Source organism: Diceros bicornis, chromosome 40 (genome assembly GCF_020826845.1).
Source record: "Diceros bicornis minor isolate mBicDic1 chromosome 40, mDicBic1.mat.cur, whole genome shotgun sequence".
Classification (NCBI taxonomy): Eukaryota; Metazoa; Chordata; class Mammalia; order Perissodactyla; family Rhinocerotidae; genus Diceros; species Diceros bicornis.
Genome location: NC_080779.1, coordinates 16585319 through 16608133, shown reverse-complemented (window position 1 = coordinate 16608133; position 22815 = coordinate 16585319). Strand labels below are relative to the sequence as shown.

Genomic DNA, 22815 nt, shown 5'->3' with positions numbered 1-22815 from the left:
ATCCTTTGTCCTCCTAGAGCTATCTCAAGGGGACAGAAGGTGGAACCACTTTTTCCTAGCTGCAATAGAAGATCCATCTATTGAAGACTTCTGGCATGGAGCTCCTGGGCATCTGGGTAGGACATGCCCACGAGGAGACTCAGGGGTCAGCCAGAACTCCTGAGAGTCTGATCCGTGGTGCTGCCATGAGCCCCCAAGAGGAAGAAATGGACACATGGCACCTCCAAAGAGGGAACATCAACAATCTTCCCTCGCACTTAGTGTGATGGAAAGAGACTGGACTGAAGATGTTACACTAGGGCCAGTGGCTCATCTCCAGCGTGTGGCTGTTTCCCTTCTAAGTCAGGCTCTAGAGGGGGCATAGCCTGCTCCCGTGATGCTCCTGGACAACATGAGGCCCCACACTGCCCTAAGGTTCATCAAACCAGACTTCCGTCTGTCTTCTCCCTCAGGAACCACGACTACAAGTGCCACGGGGTGAGGAGGCATGCGGAGGCATGAGCTGACATCATGTCAGATGTGGCCTGAGCCCTGACCTTGAGACAAGCTCTTGCCCCTGATTAGGAGAGAGAGGGCAGCTGAGGAGGCAGTGGGAAACAAGGAAGAGGATGCTGGGTAGCTGTGAGGAGGTCTGGCTCAGGCCAGAAGCTGCTGTCCTCTCAGTTGACACAGAGACCAACAAGTCTTGAGGACATGGTGACCTTCTGGTCTCAAAGGGATTCACCTGGTCGTGCGGGAGGTGCAGAGCCTACCCAGGGGGCTCGGGTAGCTTGCAAATACTGGAGTCTTTGGCTGACCTGAAGCCTTCCTACAGTAAGTCTCTCTGGAGGATCTATTCACTACTGGGCTGCTTCTTCTAGAAGCTCAACCTGCCACAGCAAACCAGAGCACAGCCATCTCTGTCTGTCTGGGCCCCTGCCCTCCTGACTCTGACCACTTCTGACAAAGCTGCCTGCTTGAGGTCCTGACGCACCTGCTGCCTTCCAGGCTGTGCCCAGGCGGCCATGTAGAAAGCCGCACCTGTCCTGCACTGGCTGTCACCGGGATTCTGGAGCACTTTGCTGAAACCCACACGCACTTCCTGTGGCCTCTCTGGGCTGCGCCCGTCCTTATTGCTTGGCAAGGCTCATCAAGATGGTCCCAGGGACATGTCCCTCACCAAAGAGCCTCCTCCCTTTCCCGTCCCATCCCACCCCACCCTTGCCTCTCCAGCTTCACTCGCCACCACCTGCCACAGGCACAGAATTTCCGTTCGGGGACTCTCTCATCTATTCTTGAATTACATTCACTTTCAGACTCTATGGCTGCAAGAAAATGTCTTACCTTTAAATGTTTTGAAATCCGCTTTCCTCAAGTCTACAGAAACATTTTCCGAGAATACTCTGTTTGCTGGGTTCTGTGCTTGAGGCTGAGGAGGGTGTGAGGATGAATAAAATACAACCTGTTTATGTGGGGTAGACAGACTCTTGAACAGGTAATATGGAAGCAGCCTGAAGGTTCCTCCAACTCAGCCTGGGGGAGGAGAAGATGACCACCAAGCCATGTCGGAAAAGATGAACAGAAATGGGTGAAAGAGGGGGATGCAGGTAGTGAAGGGTGATCAGACAGAAGGGAGTGTAGCAGTGAGAGGGGAGCACCACAGGAAATTGCCAGGGGCACTGAGAGGGCTCCAGTGGCCAAGGGCCTGGTGAGACAAATTAAGGCATTCACTTTTATCCCGAGGCTGGTGCAGGAGCCATTGGAGAGTTTGAAGCCAAGGAGTCACATGGTCTGATCTGCATTTTCAATGGTCCATTCTGGAGAAACACTCAGGAGGTGGCACCGGAAGGACACAGTTGAGTGGCTGATGCAGGAATGAGGGATGGAAGAAGTCAGGGATGGTTTAGTGGTCTGGGGTGTGGTGGTGGAAATTCTCCAAAATACTCCCACTAAGTTACCCCGTCTTCCTCTCTTATTGAATTCTCACCCAAAAGCTTTTCAGAATGGTATACACTGGGTGGCCTTCATGTCTGGTGCTTCTTTGGAACAAGAGTTCTACTCCCATGACTGGGACCAACATCTTTCGGATGTTACCTCCTGCTCAGAGGACTGTCCCCACACACCCACGACCCACCATGGTGGGCCCAGCAGCCATGACTGTACCTCGTAACGCTGTCACCAAGGGCTGGACTGTGGTGGCCTGAGGGATGCTGCCTCAGGTTGGCACTTTCAGTCCCTTCCTGCTAGGATTCAGGTGCTGTGGGCTCTGGTGACAGTAGACCTGGGAGAACAGGATGATTCAGATTGGCAGGATGGCCTTCTCTACCCTGTCGGACACACAGAGGCCAGTCTACAGAGGATCCTGGCCAACATGCAGTGCAGAAAGGAGACCTCAGCCCAGAGAGATCGTCTGAGACAGAGCAGTGGCACTCGATGGGTTTCCTGTTCTGGGCTCCGAGCTCTCCTGAGGCCCAGCTCCACCTCCCATGCTTGGACTCCTCAAATGCCCCATAGCCCTACTATAAATTCTCACTTTTCAAATCCTTCATCGGCCTAAGTGGGTCTTTGATTCTTGCCATCAAGAGAGTGTTGACAGACAATGCTGTGCTCTCACCTCGGGGAGGGGAGCTGTCTCCTTGGGTTGGTTTACAACCCGTTCCCAGGACCCAGCGTGGATGCCTGAGGCCAGAAAGAAGAGGAACCAGCCCTCCCCCCATGTTTTCTTGAGAACTGCTGGGTCTCTCCTCCTCTCTGTTCCCAGTGGGGTGGCCCACGAGGCAGTCAGAGGGCGACAGCTGCTGCCCTCGGCCCGACTGCTTTCTGAAGGTCAGAGTTCCCCTCTTGCCCAGGTCTCCACCTCCACACTTCCTTCCCCAACCTCAGGGCTGTGGGGTTTGGGGACCATCAAACTTCCGAGGATGTGTGAGACAGGGGTGGGAAAGTGGCCCCAAGAAGTGTTCCCAAGGTACCAGAGGCAGATTATCCCAGGTCAACCAAAGAATTTCAATGGAGGACAGAGGGTCCCAGAGGGTTGCAGGAGGAAGGGACGTGCAGTGTGCCCAGAAAGGTGTGAACACAAGGAGAGGGCAGGACAGGACCACCCTTGGACCCCCTTCCCCACTTCCAGAAGCCCTCCAGGCCTGCTGCCTGCCAGCCCCACACCCTTAGAGGCTGCTGCAAGAGCCTCTCTGCTGCTGAGCAGGCCCAGCCCCCACACAGCCCGCTTGGTCTGCCCCTCCAAGAATCCAATTATAGCAGCAGTTTCTTCTCCTCCTCTGCCCAGCGCCCAGGGCTGGCTCCTGAGCCCCGCCTGCTCTCCAGGTGGGGCTGGGGAGGGGAGGAGGCTGGGGCTGACTGGCCAGTCTGAAGATAGATTGTTCCGTCAGGATCCTGCTTGGGAAGGAGACTCCTGGCTTGGCCACTGACTCTGGAAAGTCCCTTCTTCCGTGCCTCACTTCGTCCACCTGTCAAATAGGCAGTTTCAGTGTCCTCATCCACCCTCCCACCTCCAGGCTAAGAAAGAGGCTTGGTATGTTTTGTTTTTTTTTCTTGTGGAAATGTTACCTTCAAAGTACAGTGTTTTTATCATAGACACTTATGCAAACAACGGCAGTAGCAACTGATTGGCTTAGTTACAATAGTTGAAAAGAGAGAAAGAGTGGGAGACAGGACCTAGGGGCCTGGGCTGCTTATTTCCCAAAGTCCCAGGGATTTCTAGTCCTCCCTGGGAAGCTGGGACCTAAACCCCCCTTGCCAGCCGTGCACCCGAGTCAGAAAGCACAAAAAAGCCTAAATGGCAATTACTAATTGCACCACATGTGGATCATATCAAGCCGGGAAAGGGCTATTTCCATCCCGCTCATGGCAGGACTACAGTGTGACAGTGACAGATCGCCAGGTGAGAAATTCTTTCTAACAGTGCACAGTGGTGGAAGAGAGACAGAGGAGGAGCAGGCCCCTGGGGAGACCTGCCTTCCTGATGCCAGCCTCCAGGGAGCCAAGGTGCCCCCAGCACAGGGGCCGGGCTCGGTGAGTCAGATGGGAAGGGTGAAAGGTGGACACAGTCACAGAGCAGAATGGTCAGGGGCCTCCCTCCACATACCACACACCCCCAGCCCATTCCTCTCTACAGCCCTGATCCTCATCTCTGAGTCACCCTTTGATGAGGTTCTGTTTCCTGTCTGCACCCCGTTATTAACTGGACTCTTCCTTCTACGACTGTGTACTCTTGTGCCCTGGCTCTGCACAGGGCACAGACAACTGCAGGGGCAGCGATGGGAAGGGTAAGGACTCTGCCAAAGGCCCAGCCCTAACTCAAACTAACATGACTTCTTTACTGCTGACCCCCCCCCCCCCCGCGACCCCATCCATGAGCAGCCCCAAATCCCTGTGCCCCTCACCCACCCTGCAAACCACAGCTGAGCCTGGGGGTCACAGGGGCCACAGACCCAGTCCCTCCTTCCAGGGCTCCCACTAAGGGGGGACTGCTGTGAAAACTCACCAACTTCTATTCTTTGAACACAAGTAACACGTGTTTACTGCACAGAAATTAGGAAGTGCAGATGAGCAGAAGAGAATTAAAAATTGCCTTTGAGTCCACCCAGAGGTGATCACTGTTTCATGCCTTCACTCCATGTACTGTTTCACAACTAGCTATTTGCACTTGTTAATGCACTGTGAGTATCTTGCAGGTCAAAAGAGCCATTTCCACATCATTTTCTTTAATGACTGCCCAGTGTGTCGTCTGAGTTGCTCATTTTACCAACTCCTTCGTGGTGGTGGCCGTCGGGACTGTTTCTGGTATCATGAATAATGCTGCCAGGAACGTGCCCCACCCATTTACCAATTCTCCCCACCACCTGCTCAGCTACCCTTTGGGCACTGGGCACGCAGCCATTTACAAAACAGCGGCCTGTGCAGACACATCTGCGTGTCCATCTTTGATTCGTTCTTTCAGCTGAAGACTGGACAGGTCATTGCTGGGCCAGAGGGCAGTCCTCTGCTAGGATTCACCGTCTCAAAGGACTGTGCTTAAGTGGCCCCTCTGAGAGCCACTCTGGACAAAGCCTGGCGGCTTCTCTGCTCCAGATTGGGCTGGCAGCTGGCACCAGCGTGACCAGAGAGGCCAGAGCAGGCCCCAAAGGAAGCTGGGAGAGGAGCCTGGTTCTGGGGCCTGTGTGCGGGTCTTGCCACCCCTTCGGCCAGGGCTTCACTGGGTGGCTGTTTTCCCAGCCTCCAGATTGGGCGGCTGAGTCTGGGCAAACAAAGAGAATATTTGGAATTGGGCCACCTTAGAGAATCCAGAGCGACTGAGGTGCCACCCCTCCCCAGCCCGGAGGTAGCCCTCCCAGGAGGATCTGGGGAGGGGAGAGGGCGGCCAGGCTCCCACCCCAGGCCATGAGGGCGGGTCCGGACCAGGCCCTGCCCCCCTACCCCAGGCCTCCGCCCCTGCCCTTCCAGCGCTCCGGGCGGGCGGCGCCCAGGTAGATCGGGAGTCCAAACCTGTCGGGCCGGTTTTGAGCGCTGCAGGTCGAAGGCTGGCGAAGGATGCACGGCCTGCCCTGTGCTCCGCCCGCTCTCGGCCGTCTGAGTCCGGCTCCTGCCTGCCCTGCAGCCCACCGGCCGACCCCATGACGCGCGCGCCCGGCCTCCTGGCGCCCCTGCTGGGCCTGGGCCTGGGCCTGGGGCTGGCCCTGACCCTGCCGGGGCCGGGGGCGGCAGACTGCGGGACCCTAGGTCCGGTGGAGCGCCTGGCATTCGCGCCGGCGGCCAGGGCGCGGTGGCTGGCCCCGCGCGTCCGCGCGCCGGGGCCCCTGGACCCCCTCTACGGTACCGTGCGCAGCTTCCTCTCCGTGGTGCAGCTCAACCCCTTCCCCGCCGGTGAGTGCGCCTCCTCCGCCCTGGCAGACCTTGGGAGGTACTGGGTCCCCAGCCAACAACCTCAGCCCCCTCCACCGTGCGGCGCGCCCACCCTGTCGGCAGGCACTTGGAGGTTAGGGTCCCCATCATTCCCCACTCCCATCTTTTTTCCCAGAAGCCCCAGGGGCCCAGGGGCATCCCCAGGAGTTGCTTCCGGACCTCGCTGTGTCATCTCGGGCAAGCCCCTTTTCCTCTCTGAACCTCAGTTTGTGTTCGTAAAGTAGAGGAAATTACGTTAGAAGTTCCCGAAGACCTGGTTATTTTTCTCTGGGTCTAGTGGTGCCAGCGGTTGGAAGAATCAGGAGGCGCTGCAGGACCCTTCCCAGCCTGCCTCGTGCCTCTTGAGGGGACGAGTGCCAGGTCAGGCCCCTTCTCTGCTTTCCCTGCTGCAGGGCCTACCTGTAGGGTCCAGGAGGAGGGGTCGGCCGGGTGTCTCAGCCACTCCCTCTTGTAGCAGCACTGAGACACTGCCTCCTCGGAGGTGCTCTGATGGGGCGGAGCCCCTCTGGAGAGCCCACCTTTGCCTGGCAGTGGGGGTGGACACAGGGGCAGGGCAGTCGCTGCCCCCAAACCCCCAGCGTGACTCTTTCCCCTAGAGCTGGTAAAGGCCCTGCTGAATGAGCCGGCCTCGGTGAAGGTGGATGAGGTGAGCCCTGGGGGAGGTGCGGCGGGAGGGGGTTGGGGGGTGAGCAGGAGGGGCAGAAGTAGAAAGGCCTTGCTCAGCTCAGCCCACCTTGCGGGGTGTCCCCAGGGTGGGGTCTCGGGCATCCCTTCCCCCCTTGCATGAGCGCTGCAGTCGGCAGACCTCGGTTCAAACCACAGCTCTGCCATTAACTGGCTGTGGGGTTTGCAGTGAGCCCCAACCTCCCTGACATTTTGTCAGACGGTAAATAACAATAAGGACACCCCGCGCCTCGTCTGGGTTCAACAAGACACGTGCACAGTGCCCGCCCCTTCGGTTTCCCTCGAGTCAGGCAGGGGCGGGCTGGGAGGTGGGGGTCAGGGCAGCCCCTCATGCCCAGCCTCCCTGTCCAGGTGGTGCGGTACGAGGCGGGCTACCTGGTGTGCGCTGTGGTCGCGGGCCTCTACCTCCTGGTGCTGCCCACCGCAGGCCTCTGTTTCTGTTGCTGCCGCTGCCGCCGGCGCTGTGGGGGCCGCGTGAAGACGGAGCACAAGGCGATGGCCTGTGAGCGCGGCACCCTTGTGGCCTTCCTGCTGCTGACCACCGTCGTGCTGCTGTGAGGGGCGCCCGGGTCCGGCGGGAGGCGTGGGCCGAGGCCCGAGGCGCCCACGGGCACCCAGCAAGCCCCCTCCGCCTCCCCTGTCCCCTCAGGATTGGTGTGGTCTCCGCCTTTGTCACCAACCAGCTCATGCATGAGCAGATGGGCCCCAGTGCCGCGGCTGTGCCTGAGACTCTGCTCAGCCTCCGGGGCCTGGTCTCTGATGTCCCCCAGGTGAGGACCGAGTAACGCCTCACCCCCGCACGGCCCCCATGAGCACCAGGCACAGGCAGGACAGAGCAGAGTGGGTCCCGCAAATTAGCCCATAGCCTGCAAATTAGAAAGGGTGCCCCTTCCAACACGCACCTGACTGCCCCCTGCTGGAGAGTTGCTGTAATACACAAATGCACCCAGTACGTCCTCAGATTGGACGCCCAGCTGCATGGGGGCGGAAAGGGACCAGAGCGGGGCCTGTCGGGTGACAGGGGAAGAGCAGCCTCATGGCCCTGTGTTTGCCTAGGAGCTGCAGGCCGTGGCACAGCAGTTCTCCCTTCCCCAGGAGCGAGTCTTGGAGGAGCTGGATGGTGAGGGTTACAGCCGCCTGGCAGGCTGGCCAGCCCCAGGGGCCCCCTGCTCAGGCCTGCCTTGGGGGTCCCTCTCATCCCCTCATCCCAGGCTCCACCTGGGATCACCCTCGCAGAGGAGGGGATCGGGCCCAGCTGGACAGCACAGCAGCCATTCTGCTGCAGGACCAAGAAGCCAGCACCCACCCTGCGGAACCCAGTGATGGGGCCTGGGGAGGCTGGATGAATGGGTGGAGAGGGCCGCTAGGCTCCTGGGGGCCAGCCCTGCAGATGGCCCTTGCTCTCCAGGTGTCGGCGTGAGCATCGGAAGCACGATCCACACCCAGCTCAGTAGCACCGTGTACCAGGCACTGGCCTCAGTGCACAGCCTGGGCCAGGGTGAGTGGGACCAGCTCCTGGGTGGGGGTGGGGCTCAGCACGTGTCCTCCTGGGGGCAGGCCCCACCCTCATTGGGCATTGGATTTCTCATGCCGCCTCAGCAAGCCCCACCCATGACTTTCCCCCGGCTTTATCCCAGGATCCCCTCTGGCATCCCTGTCCATATGCTGGTCTAACGGGCCCTGGGGCAGTTCCATTATAACTACAGAGGTTAATGACCGCAAGTCCCTTTGTTTGGGGGACAGGAAGATGTTCTGCCTCTTGCAAGTCCTCTGAGGATGCCAGTAGCAGTGGAGACTTCTCAGTCCAGATGTGGGTCTCTCAGCCCTGCAGGTCTCCGTGGACCATCTCCGAGCCCTAAACGCCACCTCGGTGGAGCTGCTGGAGAGGCAGCAGGACCTGGAGCCGGCTGTCCGGGCGCGCCGGGAGCACCTCCTCGCCCTGCTGCAGGAACCCGGCTGCCGGGGCTGTGCAGAGGCCCTGAGCCAGGCCCGCACCCTGCAGCTGGGGGCAGACTTCAGCCAGGTGCAGTCCCAGGATGGAGGCCTCTTGGAGCGAAGGGGGGCTGCGCTGCCTGCTGCCCCAGGGATCCTTGGGCAGCCTGTGTTCTGGGTGTTTCCTGAGGCAGACTCCTGATCCCTCTCCTCGGGCTGCTCCTCTCTTATCTCCACACAGCCAGCTTGATGAGGGTCACCCTGGTCATGGGATGAGCTTTCCTGGACACTGTGCAAGCGCTTCACGTGTATTAGCCCCTTGAGTTCTCGCTGCCGCCCTGGGCAGGAGGGGCTGTGGTGATCCCCATTTTGCACACGAGGACACTGAGGGTTCAGAGGGCTCTGCTCCCCACCCTCCCCCGGGGATCCCTCTCGGGCCTCTCCATGGTCTTTGTCATGTCTCTCCCCCTTTTCAGGTGCCCCCCGTGGACGATGTCCTGCATCGGCTGAAGGATGTCCCAAAGGCCAACTTCTCCAGCATGGTCCAGGAGGTGAGTGCATGCTTTAGTCTACCTGACCCTTCCCGTACCTGGGAACTCCGTGAGGGGCCTCAGTTTCCCCCTTTTGGGTGGGAACCTAAGACTTGGTTCAGATCAGGGCCTCACCTACCACAGGGCGCCCTGGGCTGGAGGTTCATGGTGCCCATTCTCGAGTGCACATTGTCTGGAGCGGGGGCAGGTGGGGGACAGCAGAAAGAAGAGCCAGGACCCTCAAGGGGTGGGGGCTGGGTGGCAAGGGAGCGAGCACACAAGCTGAGCCCAGAGGACAGGCAGGCTGTCCCGGGCAGAGACGGGCTGTGGGGGAGGGTGCAGCGTGAGTCAGCCCTGTGACCCTGGGCCTGGAAAGTGCCAGAGTTGGGGAAATGGTGAGTCAGCTGCACTGGGTGGCTGGAGCGGAAGGTTCCAGGAGGAAGGAAGTGGGAGCAGAGGCTGGAAGAGTAGGCTGGAGCTGGACTTTAGGGAAATAGACCTGGCGGGATGTGCAGGATGGGTGGGAGAGATGAGTGGTTGGCTGCGAGTCTACTGCAATAGTCTAGGCAAGAGGGGTGGGCTAGAAAGGAGGGGTCTTCGAGGAGCAATGTTTTGGGGAGTTGAGTCAGGCAGGGCTGAGGGAGGGGAGAAGAAGGCATCGACCAAGAGAGCAAAAGGAAGCCTGTTTCCTGATTTCCTGAGCTGGGAGCATGGAGCGGGGTGCCCTCCCCAGCCTGGTGACTTCGGGGTCCCCCAAGCTGGGACACCCGGACGGAGAGCAGGAGGCACAGCCGCATTTGGTTCTGGCAGGAGAACAACACCTTCAACTCCCTCCCGCTCCTGGCTGCCTTGCAGATGGCCGACGTGGTCAGAGGTGAGGCCCTGCCCAGGGGCCAGGCTGGCTGTCCAGCATGCCACCCCACCCCACCCCTGCCAAAGAGGCTTGTTGAGAGAGGAGTGGGGCAGTGGGAGTGGGGAGAGTGAAGGCTGTCCTCTTGGCTGGGCCTGGACAGAGAGTGGGCCCTCTCTGTGGGGCCCAGATGTTCTCCCTGCCCACCTGTCACCTCCCCGGGCGCCTGGGTGCCTTCCCCATCCCGTACGTCCCTGTTGCTTGGGCAGAGCTGAAGAAGGCCGTGGCCCAGCAGCCTGCAGGGCTGACCACACTGGCTGAAGGGTTCCCAGCCTGGGAGGCGGCCTCTCGCTGGAGCCGGGCACTGGAGGAGGTGGAACAGAGCAGCCGCCCCTACCTGAAGGAGGTGCAGAGATATGAGAAATACAGGTGCCCAGGAACCCGTGGGGGTGGGGTGGGATGGGCAGCCCAGCCTCTCAACCACCCTGGGCCTGATTTCCAGCCCTCATCAACCCCTGGGTATACTCAGCCTCTGCCTCCATTTAAGCCAAGACCCCCTTCTCCTTGGGCCTCCATGTCCCTGCCTTTGCTGTGTGCCCTTGGGATCTGAGCCTCGGAACCCCATTAGGGCAGAGAGGCCTCAGGAAGTGTCCACATCTACACTTCAAAAGCCTCAGCCTTGGGGTTCGTGGCCTCACCCAGCCACCAGGTCCTACGCTAGCCCTTCCTGGTGCCCAGCTGCCCCCGTCTCAGTGACACCCGTCCCTTCTCTGTGGCAGGTGGATTATGAGCTGTGTGCTGTGCTCCATGGTCCTGCTTGTGGTGGTCTGTAACCTGCTGGGCCTCAACCTGGGCATCTGGGGGCTGTCCGCCAGGGAAGATCCCAGCCACTCAGAAGCCAAGGGCGAGGCTGGAGCCCGCTTCCTCATGGCGTAAGAAGCGCTGGGGAGAGGAAGGCTGGGCGGTCTCTCCCCATTGGTCTGGCCACTCCCATGCCCTCTCGCCCGTGGACAGTGTGGCTACAGGAGCAGGTCCTGAGAATCAAGAGACTGAGCTCTATTTCTAGCTCTGGCACTGACTTGCTGGGTGGCCCTGGGCAAATTGCTAACCCATCTGGGTCTCAGTGTCCTTATCTGTGTAAAGGGTTGGAATAAAGCAGGAATAGCAGATAAGAAGCACTTCCCTCTCCCACACCAGTGGCAACTATAGTAATCAATGGGCACTCTTTCCCACTGAGCCCAGACACAGCCTCAGAATCCTTCTTAACCCAGCATCCAGGCAGCACCACCGATAGGAGGTGGCACCAGAGGTAGAGTCTGTTTGCCATCCCTGGACTAGATGGTCTCTAAGGCCAGGGCTACCACATTCAGTTGTGCAGGCTGGTCACTGCATAAGAGTGCCTGGCCAAAGGGGCAAATGGGGGCTGAAATCCAGCCCACGTTTCACTCCCCAAGCCTCAAGCCCTGGCATTGTGCTTATCTCACAAAGAAGCCCTACGGGTCAGCAGCACTGGTCCTACTCAGACCCTCTAGGTTGTTGGCCCTGCTCTGGGGGATCATGGCTGGCCATGCCAGGTGGCCCTGTTGAGGACTGAGCTCCGGCACTGGTCACCTCCACGTGCCCTAGGCCCAGAGGCAGGCAGTCCTGTCTCTTCGAACACAGCAGCTACCCTCTCCTCTAGGCTGCTAGGGCCAGCCAGGGCACCGGCGATAGGGTGGGGATGGGGGAAGGATGAGGTGGGGATGCAGTTCTGAGTTCTCCCTCCTGCCCAGGAGCCTGAGTCCTTGAGTTCTTCTCCCCAAAGGGCTCTGCCCTGGGGCCAGCTTGCTGACCATGCTGGCGCTGGGATGTGGGTGGGGACAGAGGGTGTGGTCCAGGGCAGCCAGCCTCCTCTCCCACCTCAACCATGTCCCTCTGCCTTCCCCAGGGGTGTGGGCCTCAGCATCCTCTTCGCTGCCCCCCTCATCCTCCTCGTCTTCGCCACCTTCCTGGTGGGTGGCAATGTGCAGACACTGGTGTGCCAGAGCTGGGAGAGTGGGGAGCTCTACGAGGTGAGTCTTCGCCGCTCCGGGGCCCTGAGGGAGGTGGAGAAAGGTGTAGGCAGAGCAAGAAGGTAGAAGGAAGCGGGAGCCGGAGAGGGCAAGAGGGAGAGAGGGACAGGAGGAATGATGGAGATAGGCAAGGAAAGACAGAAAACCACAATGGATAAGGAGAGAGAGAGCCCATGAGTCCCTGGGATAGTGCTCAGGCCCAGGGCAGGGACCCCCAGGGATCCCCCAGGCCTGAGCCCTTCTATTCTAACACTGAGTCCGAACTGGGAATCCTGGTTCCCCAGCACTTGGAGCAGGTGAGCCAAGACACCGGCCCAGAGTCTCTGCTGAAGACCAGGCTGGCCACCCCTCCCAGAGATTCATGGGAAGAGTCCCTGCCAGGAGTTAGGGCCCAGGGCTGATTTGAGTTCGAGGCAGGTTTGGGCTGGAGTCTCAGGGTGCGGTCTCCGCTGTGCCAGGGCAGCATGGGACTAGGCCCTGGGGACCTGGGACGACCTTGCCCCCACCTGCTCCAGGCCTTTCTCCCTTTCTCCCACCTCCAGTTTGCAGACACCCCGGGGAACTTGCCCTCATCCATGAACTTGTCTCAGCTTCTTGGCCTAAAGAAGGACATCAGCGTCCTCCTGGCCTATCAGTGAGTGGAAAGCCGGGGCTGGGGGACCGGGTGTGAGAAGGAGCCAAGGTGGCTGTCCCGTTAGGGTGACATCACCCCCACTTGCCATCCCTTTCTCTCATCTTTGATGCCCGCTGTTGCTCCCCAGGCAGTGCAGGGAAGGGGCCGCTCTCTGGAGGGTCCTGCGGCTCAATGATTCTTTCGATCTGGAGAAGCACCTGGATATCAGCCAGGTGAGGGAAGCTTCGGAAGGCTGTGGGGACCCCTCCTGCAGATCCCCCCTCCTGTGGTCTTGCCTCTGTGGTGGGACCATCTCCTTGAACCCTAGAAGTCTGCAGGAGCGATTGAGGTGCCTCGGGGCAGAGTTCCCAGGTGCCAGCTCAGGGCCTGGCCCAGGGCTAGAGCCCAGCAGATCTGTAGGGTGTGTGGGTGGAAGGCAGTGTGCCTGGAGGCTACAGCCAGCCCTGAGCACTGTGCTCTGGGAAAAACTGAACGTAGCTGAGGTTGTAGCAGGAAAGGATGGTGACTGGCTGTGTGTGTCCTGACCAAGGACAGGCATTGCTTGAGATACCACAGCCAGAAGTGGGGTGGTGGGGGCGGGGTGTGTGACAGTGAAAACAATGGGGATGAAGTTGGGTATCACTGAGGGAGGGCTCACCGCAGGCCCCTTGCTGAGCTCTCACAGCCAGTAGGTGGTGGCAGGATTCGACCCCCCAGCCCATTCCCTTAACCGCTGGACTTTGCCAGAACTTGGTATGTAGGACTGGAGAGACTTATCTAGCTGGCAGGAGCCAGTTCTGGGACAAAGAAAAGAAAGAGCTACTTCACGTGAGGGGACATACTTTGAGAATGTGGTTCTCCTAAGGGTGCACAGAAGCTGGAAAAGATTCCCTCCTTTCCTCTCTCCAGGCCTAAGTGAGGTGGGAGGAGAGCTGCCTTGACTCCCAGGGTCTCCGGGGAGCCTTTCCCAAGCCTATCCTGGGAAAACCCACATTTCTCCCACCTGCCTCTCCGCCCATCCCCGACTCCTAGCATGCCAACTTCTGATTCTGCATCCTCTCCAGAAACTCTTCCAAGGCCTCTTGACTCCACCACCCACTCTCAGCCTATGGAGTAGCATAGTCACACGCTCCAGATTTCAGTCCCAACTCCACGCCTTGCGCTGTATAACCTGGGACTATTTCCATAATGCCTTAGCTGCCTCGTCCTTCAGCGTCTCTAACCAGACGAGAGGTCCAAGAGCAGGCAATATCCCAGTGCTTGGCCACAAACACTGCCCCATGGGTGGAGGCTGGCCAGGGAGGGCGGCAGCAGGGGGCCCGGGCAGAGGGGACCCCTTGTTCTGCTGACTGGGAGTCATGGATCTCAGGGGGGAGGGGTCTCAGCCCTGGTCCTGGGAAGAGAGGGGTCCAGCTCACAGAAGAGTCTGAACAGATAGAGCTTCCAATTCAGAGGGACTGAGCATTCCTTGGGGGCCATCTGGCAACATACCAAATGTGACCTTAAGAGTACTTGTCCTCCAAGGCGATAGTAACGAGCTCACGATGCAGAGATGAATAAGACAAGGTGTTCTTTCCAGGGTGCCAGGAGGGCTCTGCCTGTGCCTGTTAGTTACTGATGCCTGAAACGCTGCCATAAAACCCCATCTTTGAGAGGATTAGGCCTTTTCTTCCCCTGGGGAAGGCAGCGTGGTGGGAGGGGGAGAGGGGAGCAGCACTGGGCTCCATTCTCTACTTACTGCGAACCCTCGGGCAAGTGAACGCTCCTCTCTGGCCTCAGTTTCTCATCTGTTAAACACTGAGGCTGACTTCCATGCCCTTTAAATCTCCTGCAGTGATGGTTGGAAAATGCCGAGTCCTTTTTTAAACCGTGGTCTGTCTTGGAAATGTGCTTGTGTCCGTTCATTCATTCATTTTTACATATTCAGCAAACTTGTACTGCACCCACTACATGTGAGCCTCTACTCTGGACACTGAGGGTTGGTTACGGAGTGGGCAGATGAGGTACCGCTCTCATGGAGCTGATGGCAATAAACAGATACACAAATAAGTAATATTAGAGCGACAGGTGCTGTGAAGGCCTTAACGCAAGGAGATGTGATCAAGCCGGGCTGGGGAAGCTGTTTTCAGTTGAGTGGCAGGGAAGGTCTGTGTTGTGTTCAGCAGCCAGATAGGTGCTGAAGGAGAGCTGGGTCTTAGTGGGGTGGGTTGGAGTGGGGGTGGCGTGGGAAGCAGAGGCCTGCTGAGAGCTGTCTGGGACTGGTGTGTCCAGGGCTGCGGGCCCTAGTTATTCAAAAGGAGGGCCCTGAGAGCCTGGTGACCCCTCACCTATGATAGCAGCTCTGGGGGCCTGGCTCAGTGACTGGGCATGCCCCTCACCCTGTCACCTCCCTCCCAGTACACTGCCAAGCTACAGCAGGAGTTACAGAGCCTCAAACTGGAAGTGAAGAATCTGGACTTGCTGAGCTCAGCTGCCCGCCAGGACCTGAAGGCCCTGCAGAGCAGTGGGCTGGAGAACATCCACTATGCTGGCTTCCTTGTTCAGGTCAGCAGTGGGCACCTCAGGCCAGTCAGCGGGAGAGCAGAGGGGCCCGCAGAGGAGTTGGATGGGAGATGTCTCCCCTTGTCCTGGCCCTCCACCTTCCCTGGACTCCTCCACATGTCCCTGGGCCTCTTCCTGTTGAGGGTGTCCCCAGGCAGGTGCCACCACCTGGGCTGAGCAGGAATGAATGCGCCCCCACTCAGCAGCGTGTGTCGCTGTTCATGGTCCTGAACCCACTGCTGTGGCGAGTGCTGGTGGGAAGCCGCCTCTTTGTTGGGTTACACCAGAGGGTACCTCGTTTTTGTTTTTGTTTTTTCCTGTCCTAATGGGAAGTGTCTGATATATTTCACAGTTTCAGCTCAAACCCACCGTGACTGATGTGTCACAATAGACTTAGCTGGTGTGGAGTACTTTTGAAAAGACTGGGAATTCGGAGGCTGGGGGAGCCAGGGTCCATCCCCTCTTGGCCCTTCCTGTCTGTCTCCAGATCCAGAAGCCCGTGATGAACACGGACATGGAGAAGCTGGCCCAGGAGCTGCAAGGACTGGCCCAGACCCAAGTGAGAAGGGAACAGATACCCTGGTGGGCAGGCAGGAGTCCCAGAGAGGCCTGGGAGGTGGGAGAGGGTGGGAGTGCTCGGACTGGGGACGGGGCAAGGGCAAAGGCAGGGGATTGAGGGCTCAGCCTCTGGATCCCCTGCTTGGGCTTAAGGGTGTTGCAGAGTCAGTTCTGACGCAAGCTCTGCCACCAATCGGCTGTGTGGCCTTGGGCAAGTCATTCAAAATCTCTGAGCCTCGGTTTCTTCACTTGTAAAGTGGATTATCCTCCACCTCAGATCAGAAGAAGTAACTGGTCTGACATCACATAGTTGGAGAACCATTTCTAAGTGCACACTGCTTGTGGAATCTGCAGCAACAGGTGTGAGGACAGCACCATGGAGCAGATATCATGACAGCTGCCCTCTAGGAGCTAAAACTCCACTGGAAAAAGTAGCATTTTGTATTTATAAATACTTAGAGTTTAAAAAGTTCTCTTCGAGGCATCCCTTAGACCCCACACCAACTCTGCATGACGGGTAGAGCAAGGAGCTTTCCTCAGTTTCAGCAGATGCCATTGCAGCTCAGACAGGTTCTGTGGCTGACTTTGGGGCACCGAGCAAGCTGGGAGTGGACCTAGAACTTGGGTTTAGGCCCCCAAACCCAGGTCAGGCCCAGGAGCTGAAGGAGGCCTCAGTTTTCTGCCTCTGAGCCCGGCACTCCCCACCCCTACTCGGTATGTCTGGTTCAACAGCTCAATAAATAGTATGCTAGCAAAGCCTGTTCTGTCCTGGGCAGAGTGCCATTCTGGTCTGTCTCCCCTCAGGGCAGTTCTGTGCTGGGACAGCAGTTGCAGGAGGAGGCCCAAGGGCTCAGAAGCCTCTATCAGAGGAAGGTCCTCCCCCAGCAGAGCCTCATGGTAAGTTTGGAGGCCCAGGGAGCCTGGGGCCTGGAGAGAGGGGAGGCAGGGTGGGAGAAGGAAAGAGGAGGGAAGCGCCGGGAACTGCTCCCTCCTTGCACATCCCTTCCCCTAACCAGCCTTGATCTCTTCTCCACAGGCCACACTCAACCTCAGTGTCAGGGCCCTGGCATCCTCTGCCCCAAGTCTCCAGGTGGCTGCTGGGGACCGGGAGGGGGGGGTGGAGCAGGTGGGCAGCACAGGGAGGAAGGAGGTGAGGGCCCAGCTGGCTTAGGGCCTTGCCTGCTCTACCAGTCCCACTGGATGTTGAGTGTCGGGGTGGGAAGAAATGGGGGTGGGAGAGCAGATCATCGAGGACCACCGTCTTCAGCCTGTGTCCTTAGGGTCTCACACCCCCCCACCCCGCCCCAAGGTGAGTATGTTGTATGTTCTATGATGAATGAAGGAATGGATGGGTGAATGAGTGGCTGTGCCCTGACTGAGCAGGGCACCGAGTTGAGCCCCTCCATTCTCCCCCAGCTGGAGACCTCAGATGTCCTGGACAAAGTCACTTACCTAAAAGGAGAGCTGCCGATCTGGGCTACCCATATCCTGAAGAATGTGAGCGAAGGGATGGGACGGGGCTGGGGGCTGCCTCAGAGCCAGAGGTGGGTTGCAGGGCTAAGGCACATGGGGCTCCCAGCCCAGGCTTCTCCTCCAGCCCTGTCCGCTCACCCTGGCTCCCAGGAAAGCCAGCTTGGCCTGTCCTGATGGTGCCAGGCGTGGGGGGTGGAGGTGCTGGGTCCTGGGACTCCTGCCAGCCCAGGGCTCCTCTCCTTTCTGCAGGAAAGCGAGTGTTTCCTGACCCGGGAGATGGGCTACTTCTCCCAATATGTGGCCTGGGTGAGAGAGGAGGTGAGTCAGGGCTCAGACCCCTCCTGGCCTCAAGCAAGCTCCCAGCGGTACCAGCTCATCACTCCTCTCCCCTCCTCTGCCCCCTGGACCCGCTTGAGGGTGCGCTAGGCCTTCAGGATTAAGCCCAAACTCCCAAGCCTGGCATCTGTGCCCCTGCTCTGCCCGGGCTCTGCCCACCCAACCTCTGCTCCAGCCCTTCTCTGAGGCCTGAGTGTGAGCCAGGCTGGCTGTGGCCTTCTAGAACGTGCTGTCCACATGTTGCCCCCATGCCCTCCCTCATGCTGGCCCCCTCGCCCAGCTTGTCTGAGGCCAGTCCAGTCCTCGAAGTCCACCTCCTCCTGCGGGCCTTGCTGACCACAGCAAGCTCTCTGGCTCCTACACTAGACCAGCAGGGGTCTTGCTTAACCCTGACTGTGTCTGCGTGTGTGTGTGTGTGTGTGTGTGTGTGTGTATGCACAACTATGTGAGCATATGTGTGTGTGCATGCACATGTGTGTGCAGTATGTATGTATGTGCATGCACACATACATGTGTTGCCTCTCCGGTGAGAGTGTGACTTAAAGCACAGCACTGGGCACACAACAGGGCTTAATACAGACTAGTGAATAGGATGGAAAGGCAGGAGCTGAGCAATGCACCTAGGTCAGTGTGTCCTCCTCTCTGTGCTCCTGCATCTGTGTCTGTGTACAGCTGCACTGGCTCCCAACTGTGTCCCTGTTAACGTCTCTCACTGAATGTGGGGTATATACCTGTGGGTCTGGGTGTCTCTGCGTGTACCTGCCTCATGTCGACACTGCAGGTTACTCAGCGCATCGCCACCTGCCAGCCCTTCTCTGGAGCCCTGGACAATGGCCGTGTGATCCTGTGTGACATGGTAGCTGACCCCTGGGTGAGAGCCCCCAGCTCATCAGGGCTCATGGACATTGAGGCCCCCATGGGAGGGGCAGCGTGAGCAGGACATGAGGAAGGCAGGGCCCTTGCCCCCAGGCCGGCACCCCAGCCCTTCCCCTCAGCTCTGAGAATACTTCCCCATGCCCCTCGTTGAGTCAGTGGGGGGACTGGGGGTGTAGAGCACGGTGGGAAGAAGTCGCTGCCCAGCCAAGGTGAGCTGACCTCACATCTTCTGTTCCAGAACGCCTTCTGGTTCTGCCTGGCATGGTGCACCTTCTTCCTGATCCCCAGCATCATCTTTGCTGTCAAGACCTCCAAATACTTCCGTCCCATCCGGAAACGCCTCAAGTGAGGAGGCTGCCAGAGCCATGGGGGGCAGCAGGGACCCAGGAAGGAGACTTCCAGCGCCAGGCCCCAGCCCCTTGCCACATCCCCTCCTGAGACCTCAGGGGAGGCTCATGCCCAGCCCTGAAGAGTCACACACTCTGAGGAGCTCCAGGGCCAGAAAGTTCTTCCATATGTCTGCCCAATAGCCTTCTTGCTGCAGCACATCCACCCGGGCATAGCTTCTTGGAACTGTTTCTATCCTGGAGAGCTTCTGAAGCGGGAAACTCTGGGCTCTGGGTTTGTCCCTGTGTCGGAGCTGAGGCTCTGCGCCTGGGGGCTCACTCGCTCTCTTTCTGCGATGCCATAGCTCCACCAGCTCTGAGGAGACTCAACTCTTTCACATCCCCCGGGTCACCTCCCTGAAGCTGTAGGACCCCAGTGGGTGAGTTTCCCCACGCCCTTAATTCCTTGGTGCCAGGGACAAGGGAGGGAAGGACCTGGAAGGGGTTGGGATGTGGGCAGGAAGGTTCTGGACTTGCGGTCTGGGTGTTGGTCCCGTCCAGCAGGGGACTGACAGGCCCGAACCCTGCTCTCCCCTCCCTCTCCCTCACCTGTTTGGTTCTTACTCCATAACAGGGATGTTTGCTGACTGCACAGTGATGCCCGGGGTGCTGCCTGCCCCCTTGACTTGGCCTGGACCAGAGGACTCCTGTCAGTCTTTGCCCAGAGCCCAGACCGCATGCAGGCCTGGATTGCCCCCCATTCCAGTTACCTCACCCCATCTTACCTGTTCCCTTTCCACCCTCTTTCTGCTCATGACCCTTCACTCATCCGCAAAAATGCACTTAACTTCTGTTGAGCTACAGAGCCAACAGGTCCTTCCAGGTGTCTATCCCTTATCCTCCTTGCTGCAATGTAGCAGCACCAGGAGAAGCCTGTCTCCACCTGTTAGAAGCCCTTCCTCAGCCCCTTGGGTGGGACAGAGGCCCTGTCCAGCCCCACTCTGTCACCACGGCCCCTCCCTCTGCCCATGCCTCCTCCTGCTGCTCTCCAGCTCCTTGCCGCTTCCTCATCTGCCCTCCCCACTTGCCCCAACTTCACTCTGTCCCCTCCCCAACCCTTGCGTCCTCCCCCCAGGGAAGCCCTTTTCCCTTTTGTTCCCTCTTTACCTTATCTTTATCCCACTACCTTGCCGGCCCCCGGGGACCCCTCCTCCCCAACCAAACTTATCAGTAAAGCCACAAGCAGGCCAGGACCCCCCGAGCCCTCCACAGACCCTGGCCTGGATTTCTGGCCCCACCAGGGAGTGAGAGAGGCCTGTCTCAAGGCTGAGCCCCCTGCCTGCACCCCAGGTTAGAAATAGTGCTGCTGTCCCTCAGCTCCTCTCTGAGCACTGGCTCCCTAGGAAGGGACCTGGGACCTGGGCCAGAGCAGGGGCTTCCCCTGAGCTCCCCAGAGGGTGGCATCTTCCACAGCCCCCACCCAGCTTTCCCAGGAGGGATCTGGTGGACATAAAAGGATTTTCCACTGTGGCCGTTACTCCTCCCGTCCTATGCATGTGATATAGGGACATCCCTAGTCCATCCCTGAGCCCTTCCTGCATGCTGGACCCTGCATTCCAGAAACAGGGAAGAGGAAGAGGAGAGAGAAGAAGAGATGGACAGGACCTTTGAACCACTGAAGTGTTCTCACTATCCTGAGCCTTGGCCTTGATACCAGGTTTCCCAGGCTAGGGCCCTGTGTGCGGTTGGTGTTTAGTAAGTGTTTGTGGAGAGGAGACTCCAGGGCCTCCTCTGACTGCAGGCGTCCAGGGATTACTCCAGCAATCAGCAGATGGGGAGAGAGCCCAGTCTGGGAGCAGGCAGACCTCTGTTCACATCCTCGCTCTGATGCTTATTGGGTGGGGCCCCTTGAACATGTTCTGTGGGTCCCCAGGACCTCAGTTTCTCCATTTATAAAATGAGGAGAATAGTCAGAGCCTCCTCATAGGGCTGTGAAAAGCCTGATAATGCACAGAAAGCCCTTGGCAGGGTCCTGGCACAAACAAATGCTTGAATGCTGCTATTTTTTTGCCATGACTGCTCTGGGCTGGGGGCGGAGCTGGGTCTGGGCAGGTACAGGGAAGAGGGAGATGGGTCCCTGTTCAAAGGCGCTTTAAGATTGTAGTCTGCTGCGTTTCAGGAGATGTCTATGTTTAATTGCATCTCATAAACTAGCAACAAATTTGCTATTAGAAATTAGGATGGTGCATACACAATGTATTGTCACTATTACAAGCACACTCTCAAACGAGCATCCTTGGATGTAGCACAATCGCCTCTTTTTGGCTTTTCCCAGAGGTTTTTTTTGCTTGTTTCTTATCTGTTGCCCTGTGCAGGGGAACTGTGGTACCCTGCATCTGAAGAATGAAATTGATAGAATAAAAAAAGAAATAGAAATGATTAAAAAATTATTTCCAGTTCTCTATCAAAATTGCCTACCTTATCTTTTATATGTTTGAGTACATTAAACATAGTTTTTTTAAAATTCAATAACTCACTAATGTGGAGCCTCCATGAGTCTATTTCTAGTGTCTGTTGTTTCTCTTGGTTTTTGTTACTTTCGTCTTGTCTCCTCACATACTTGGTAATTTTTGATTGAGTACCACACATTATATCTGTAAACCTGTATAAATAAATCAAGGAGTAGGATGAAGTTATCTTCCTCCATGAAGATTATGTTTATATCGGACAGATGGGATCTACCAAACCAAGATCACTTTAATCTACTTTCAGGGACTGAGATGATTTGTAGTCCCTCGGAGGGCTGATTTGCTTCCAGTTCATTTGTATTCTGGGATCCCAACCCAAAGCATGAAAGATTTTCCAAACACCCTTCTCCTCTTGGTGCACCTAGTTTTTACCTCCTTAGCTCCAGAGGCTGTTAACAGCTCTGCTCAGCATCTCTGCAGTATCTTCCAGGATCAGTGGATCCCCTAGGGAGAAAGTAGCCCCAGATGCTGGCGCATGTCTCTGGTTTTCCTTCTTTTCCCAGATCTTGGCCCTGTGATTCTTCACTGGCTTGTTTGCTCCCTGATACCCCCAATCAGACTTTATATATATATATATATTTTTTTTGAGCAGCTTTTAAGTTATCCTCAGTTGGGAATTTAGTCCAAATGACCTAGTCCACCATGATCTGAAGTATTAGTCCTAAAAAATTAACTGTGATTTTCCCCACTAATTGGGAAAAGTCTGCCACTCTTTGAATTTAGTATCCAGAAACCTTGGCCCAGCCAATTGAACACTGACTTTTCAAAGGAGCTGAGTTTGGAGAGGATGCGTGTTAGCTTTCATTACTTGTGAATGGACATGGCACTTGGCGGGTGACAGAGAGACAGAAATAGCCACAGAGAAAAATAGATTACATATTTCCCTGATTTCAAAATGCTGGGATCTTAAAAAGCTAATCCTACTTTATGTGTGAAACAAAGGTCCTTCGTGCTCATATTCTCACCTGTCATGGCGTCCCTGAAGGGGATGGCGTTATCGTCTTTGATTCACAGTTGAGTAATTGAAGCTCTGAGAAGCCACATGGGTGATTCAAGTTCTCATAAGCTGAATCCATCCAGGCTTTGGATTCAGGTCCCCTGGTCCTGGTGGCCTTGGAGGTTTCCTCCCGGGCGCAATGCCAGTCCCTGTTCCCTGTGGGCATGTGGGAAGGAGGCCCTGTCTCCAAGGAGATTTGATCCAAATGTCCTTGCCTTCCCTGTGGCAGGAGAAATGACAGATGGGAGGCCCTGGGAGTTCTGCCAGGTGCTCTAGCCTGGCCATCCCAGAACAAAGGCCCCGTGAGCCAAGAGTGGCAGATTCTGTCAAAGAAATGCCACATGGGCCAGGGCATCTGAGGTCCCAGGTGGCTGGCCAAGGCAGTTCTGGCTGGCTCCAGGTGTGAAAAGGAAGGGCCACATGGCTAGCAGCCTGCTCGGGCTACCTGAGGGGATGAAGAGAATTAACATTTATTGAGCTCTGAGTATAAACCAGGAAGTGTGCTAAGCACCTCACATGAATTAACTAAGAGGTAGGCACTGTTATTCACATATTTACCGCCGAGAAAACTAAGGCACAGAGACTGGATGTGGCTGAGTAGAAAGGGCACAACCTACCCAAA

General features: G+C 57.5%; 2 protein-coding genes across 2 annotated transcripts; one reads left to right on the top strand and one right to left on the bottom strand.

The window, feature by feature from the left end:
- Positions 1-3141: 3141 nt before the first annotated feature.
- Positions 3142-6743, bottom strand: LOC131399923 (uncharacterized). The gene is made up of 2 exons (XM_058534562.1): positions 6298-6743; positions 3142-3443 (listed from the first exon to the last, which is right to left on the bottom strand). Exons 1-2 carry the CDS (start codon positions 6727-6729, stop codon positions 3144-3146), a joined length of 732 nt encoding a protein of 243 aa, XP_058390545.1. The 5' UTR covers positions 6730-6743; the 3' UTR covers positions 3142-3143.
- PROM2 (prominin 2) lies at positions 5377-21444 on the top strand. Its single transcript, XM_058534561.1, is given in 27 exon segments — positions 5377-5449; positions 5452-5554; positions 5556-5599; positions 5602-5859; positions 6495-6544; positions 6934-7136; positions 7232-7352; positions 7639-7702; positions 7991-8080; positions 8406-8605; positions 8991-9065; positions 9855-9918; positions 10164-10323; positions 10674-10826; positions 11822-11945; positions 12488-12579; positions 12707-12791; positions 14956-15102; positions 15587-15658; positions 16462-16554; positions 16694-16747; positions 17074-17154; positions 17380-17448; positions 18248-18337; positions 18581-18687; positions 19034-19108; positions 19303-21444. Coding segments are annotated over 26 exon segments (2736 nt in total). The 3' UTR covers positions 19098-19108; positions 19303-21444.
- The last annotated feature ends 1371 nt before the right edge of the window (positions 21445-22815 follow it).

What these genes read in the sequence shown, in the direction of transcription:
- LOC131399923 (XM_058534562.1), bottom strand. Translation starts at nt 6,729, where the DNA reads ATGGCAGAGCTGTGGTTTGAACCGAGGTCTGCCGACTGCAGCGCTCAT. An exon ending in CCTCCTCCTGGACCCTACAG is followed by an intron (nt 3,444 to 6,297) that starts GTAGGCCCTGCA and finishes CCTATTTGACAG; the next exon opens with GTGGACGAAGTGAGGCACGG.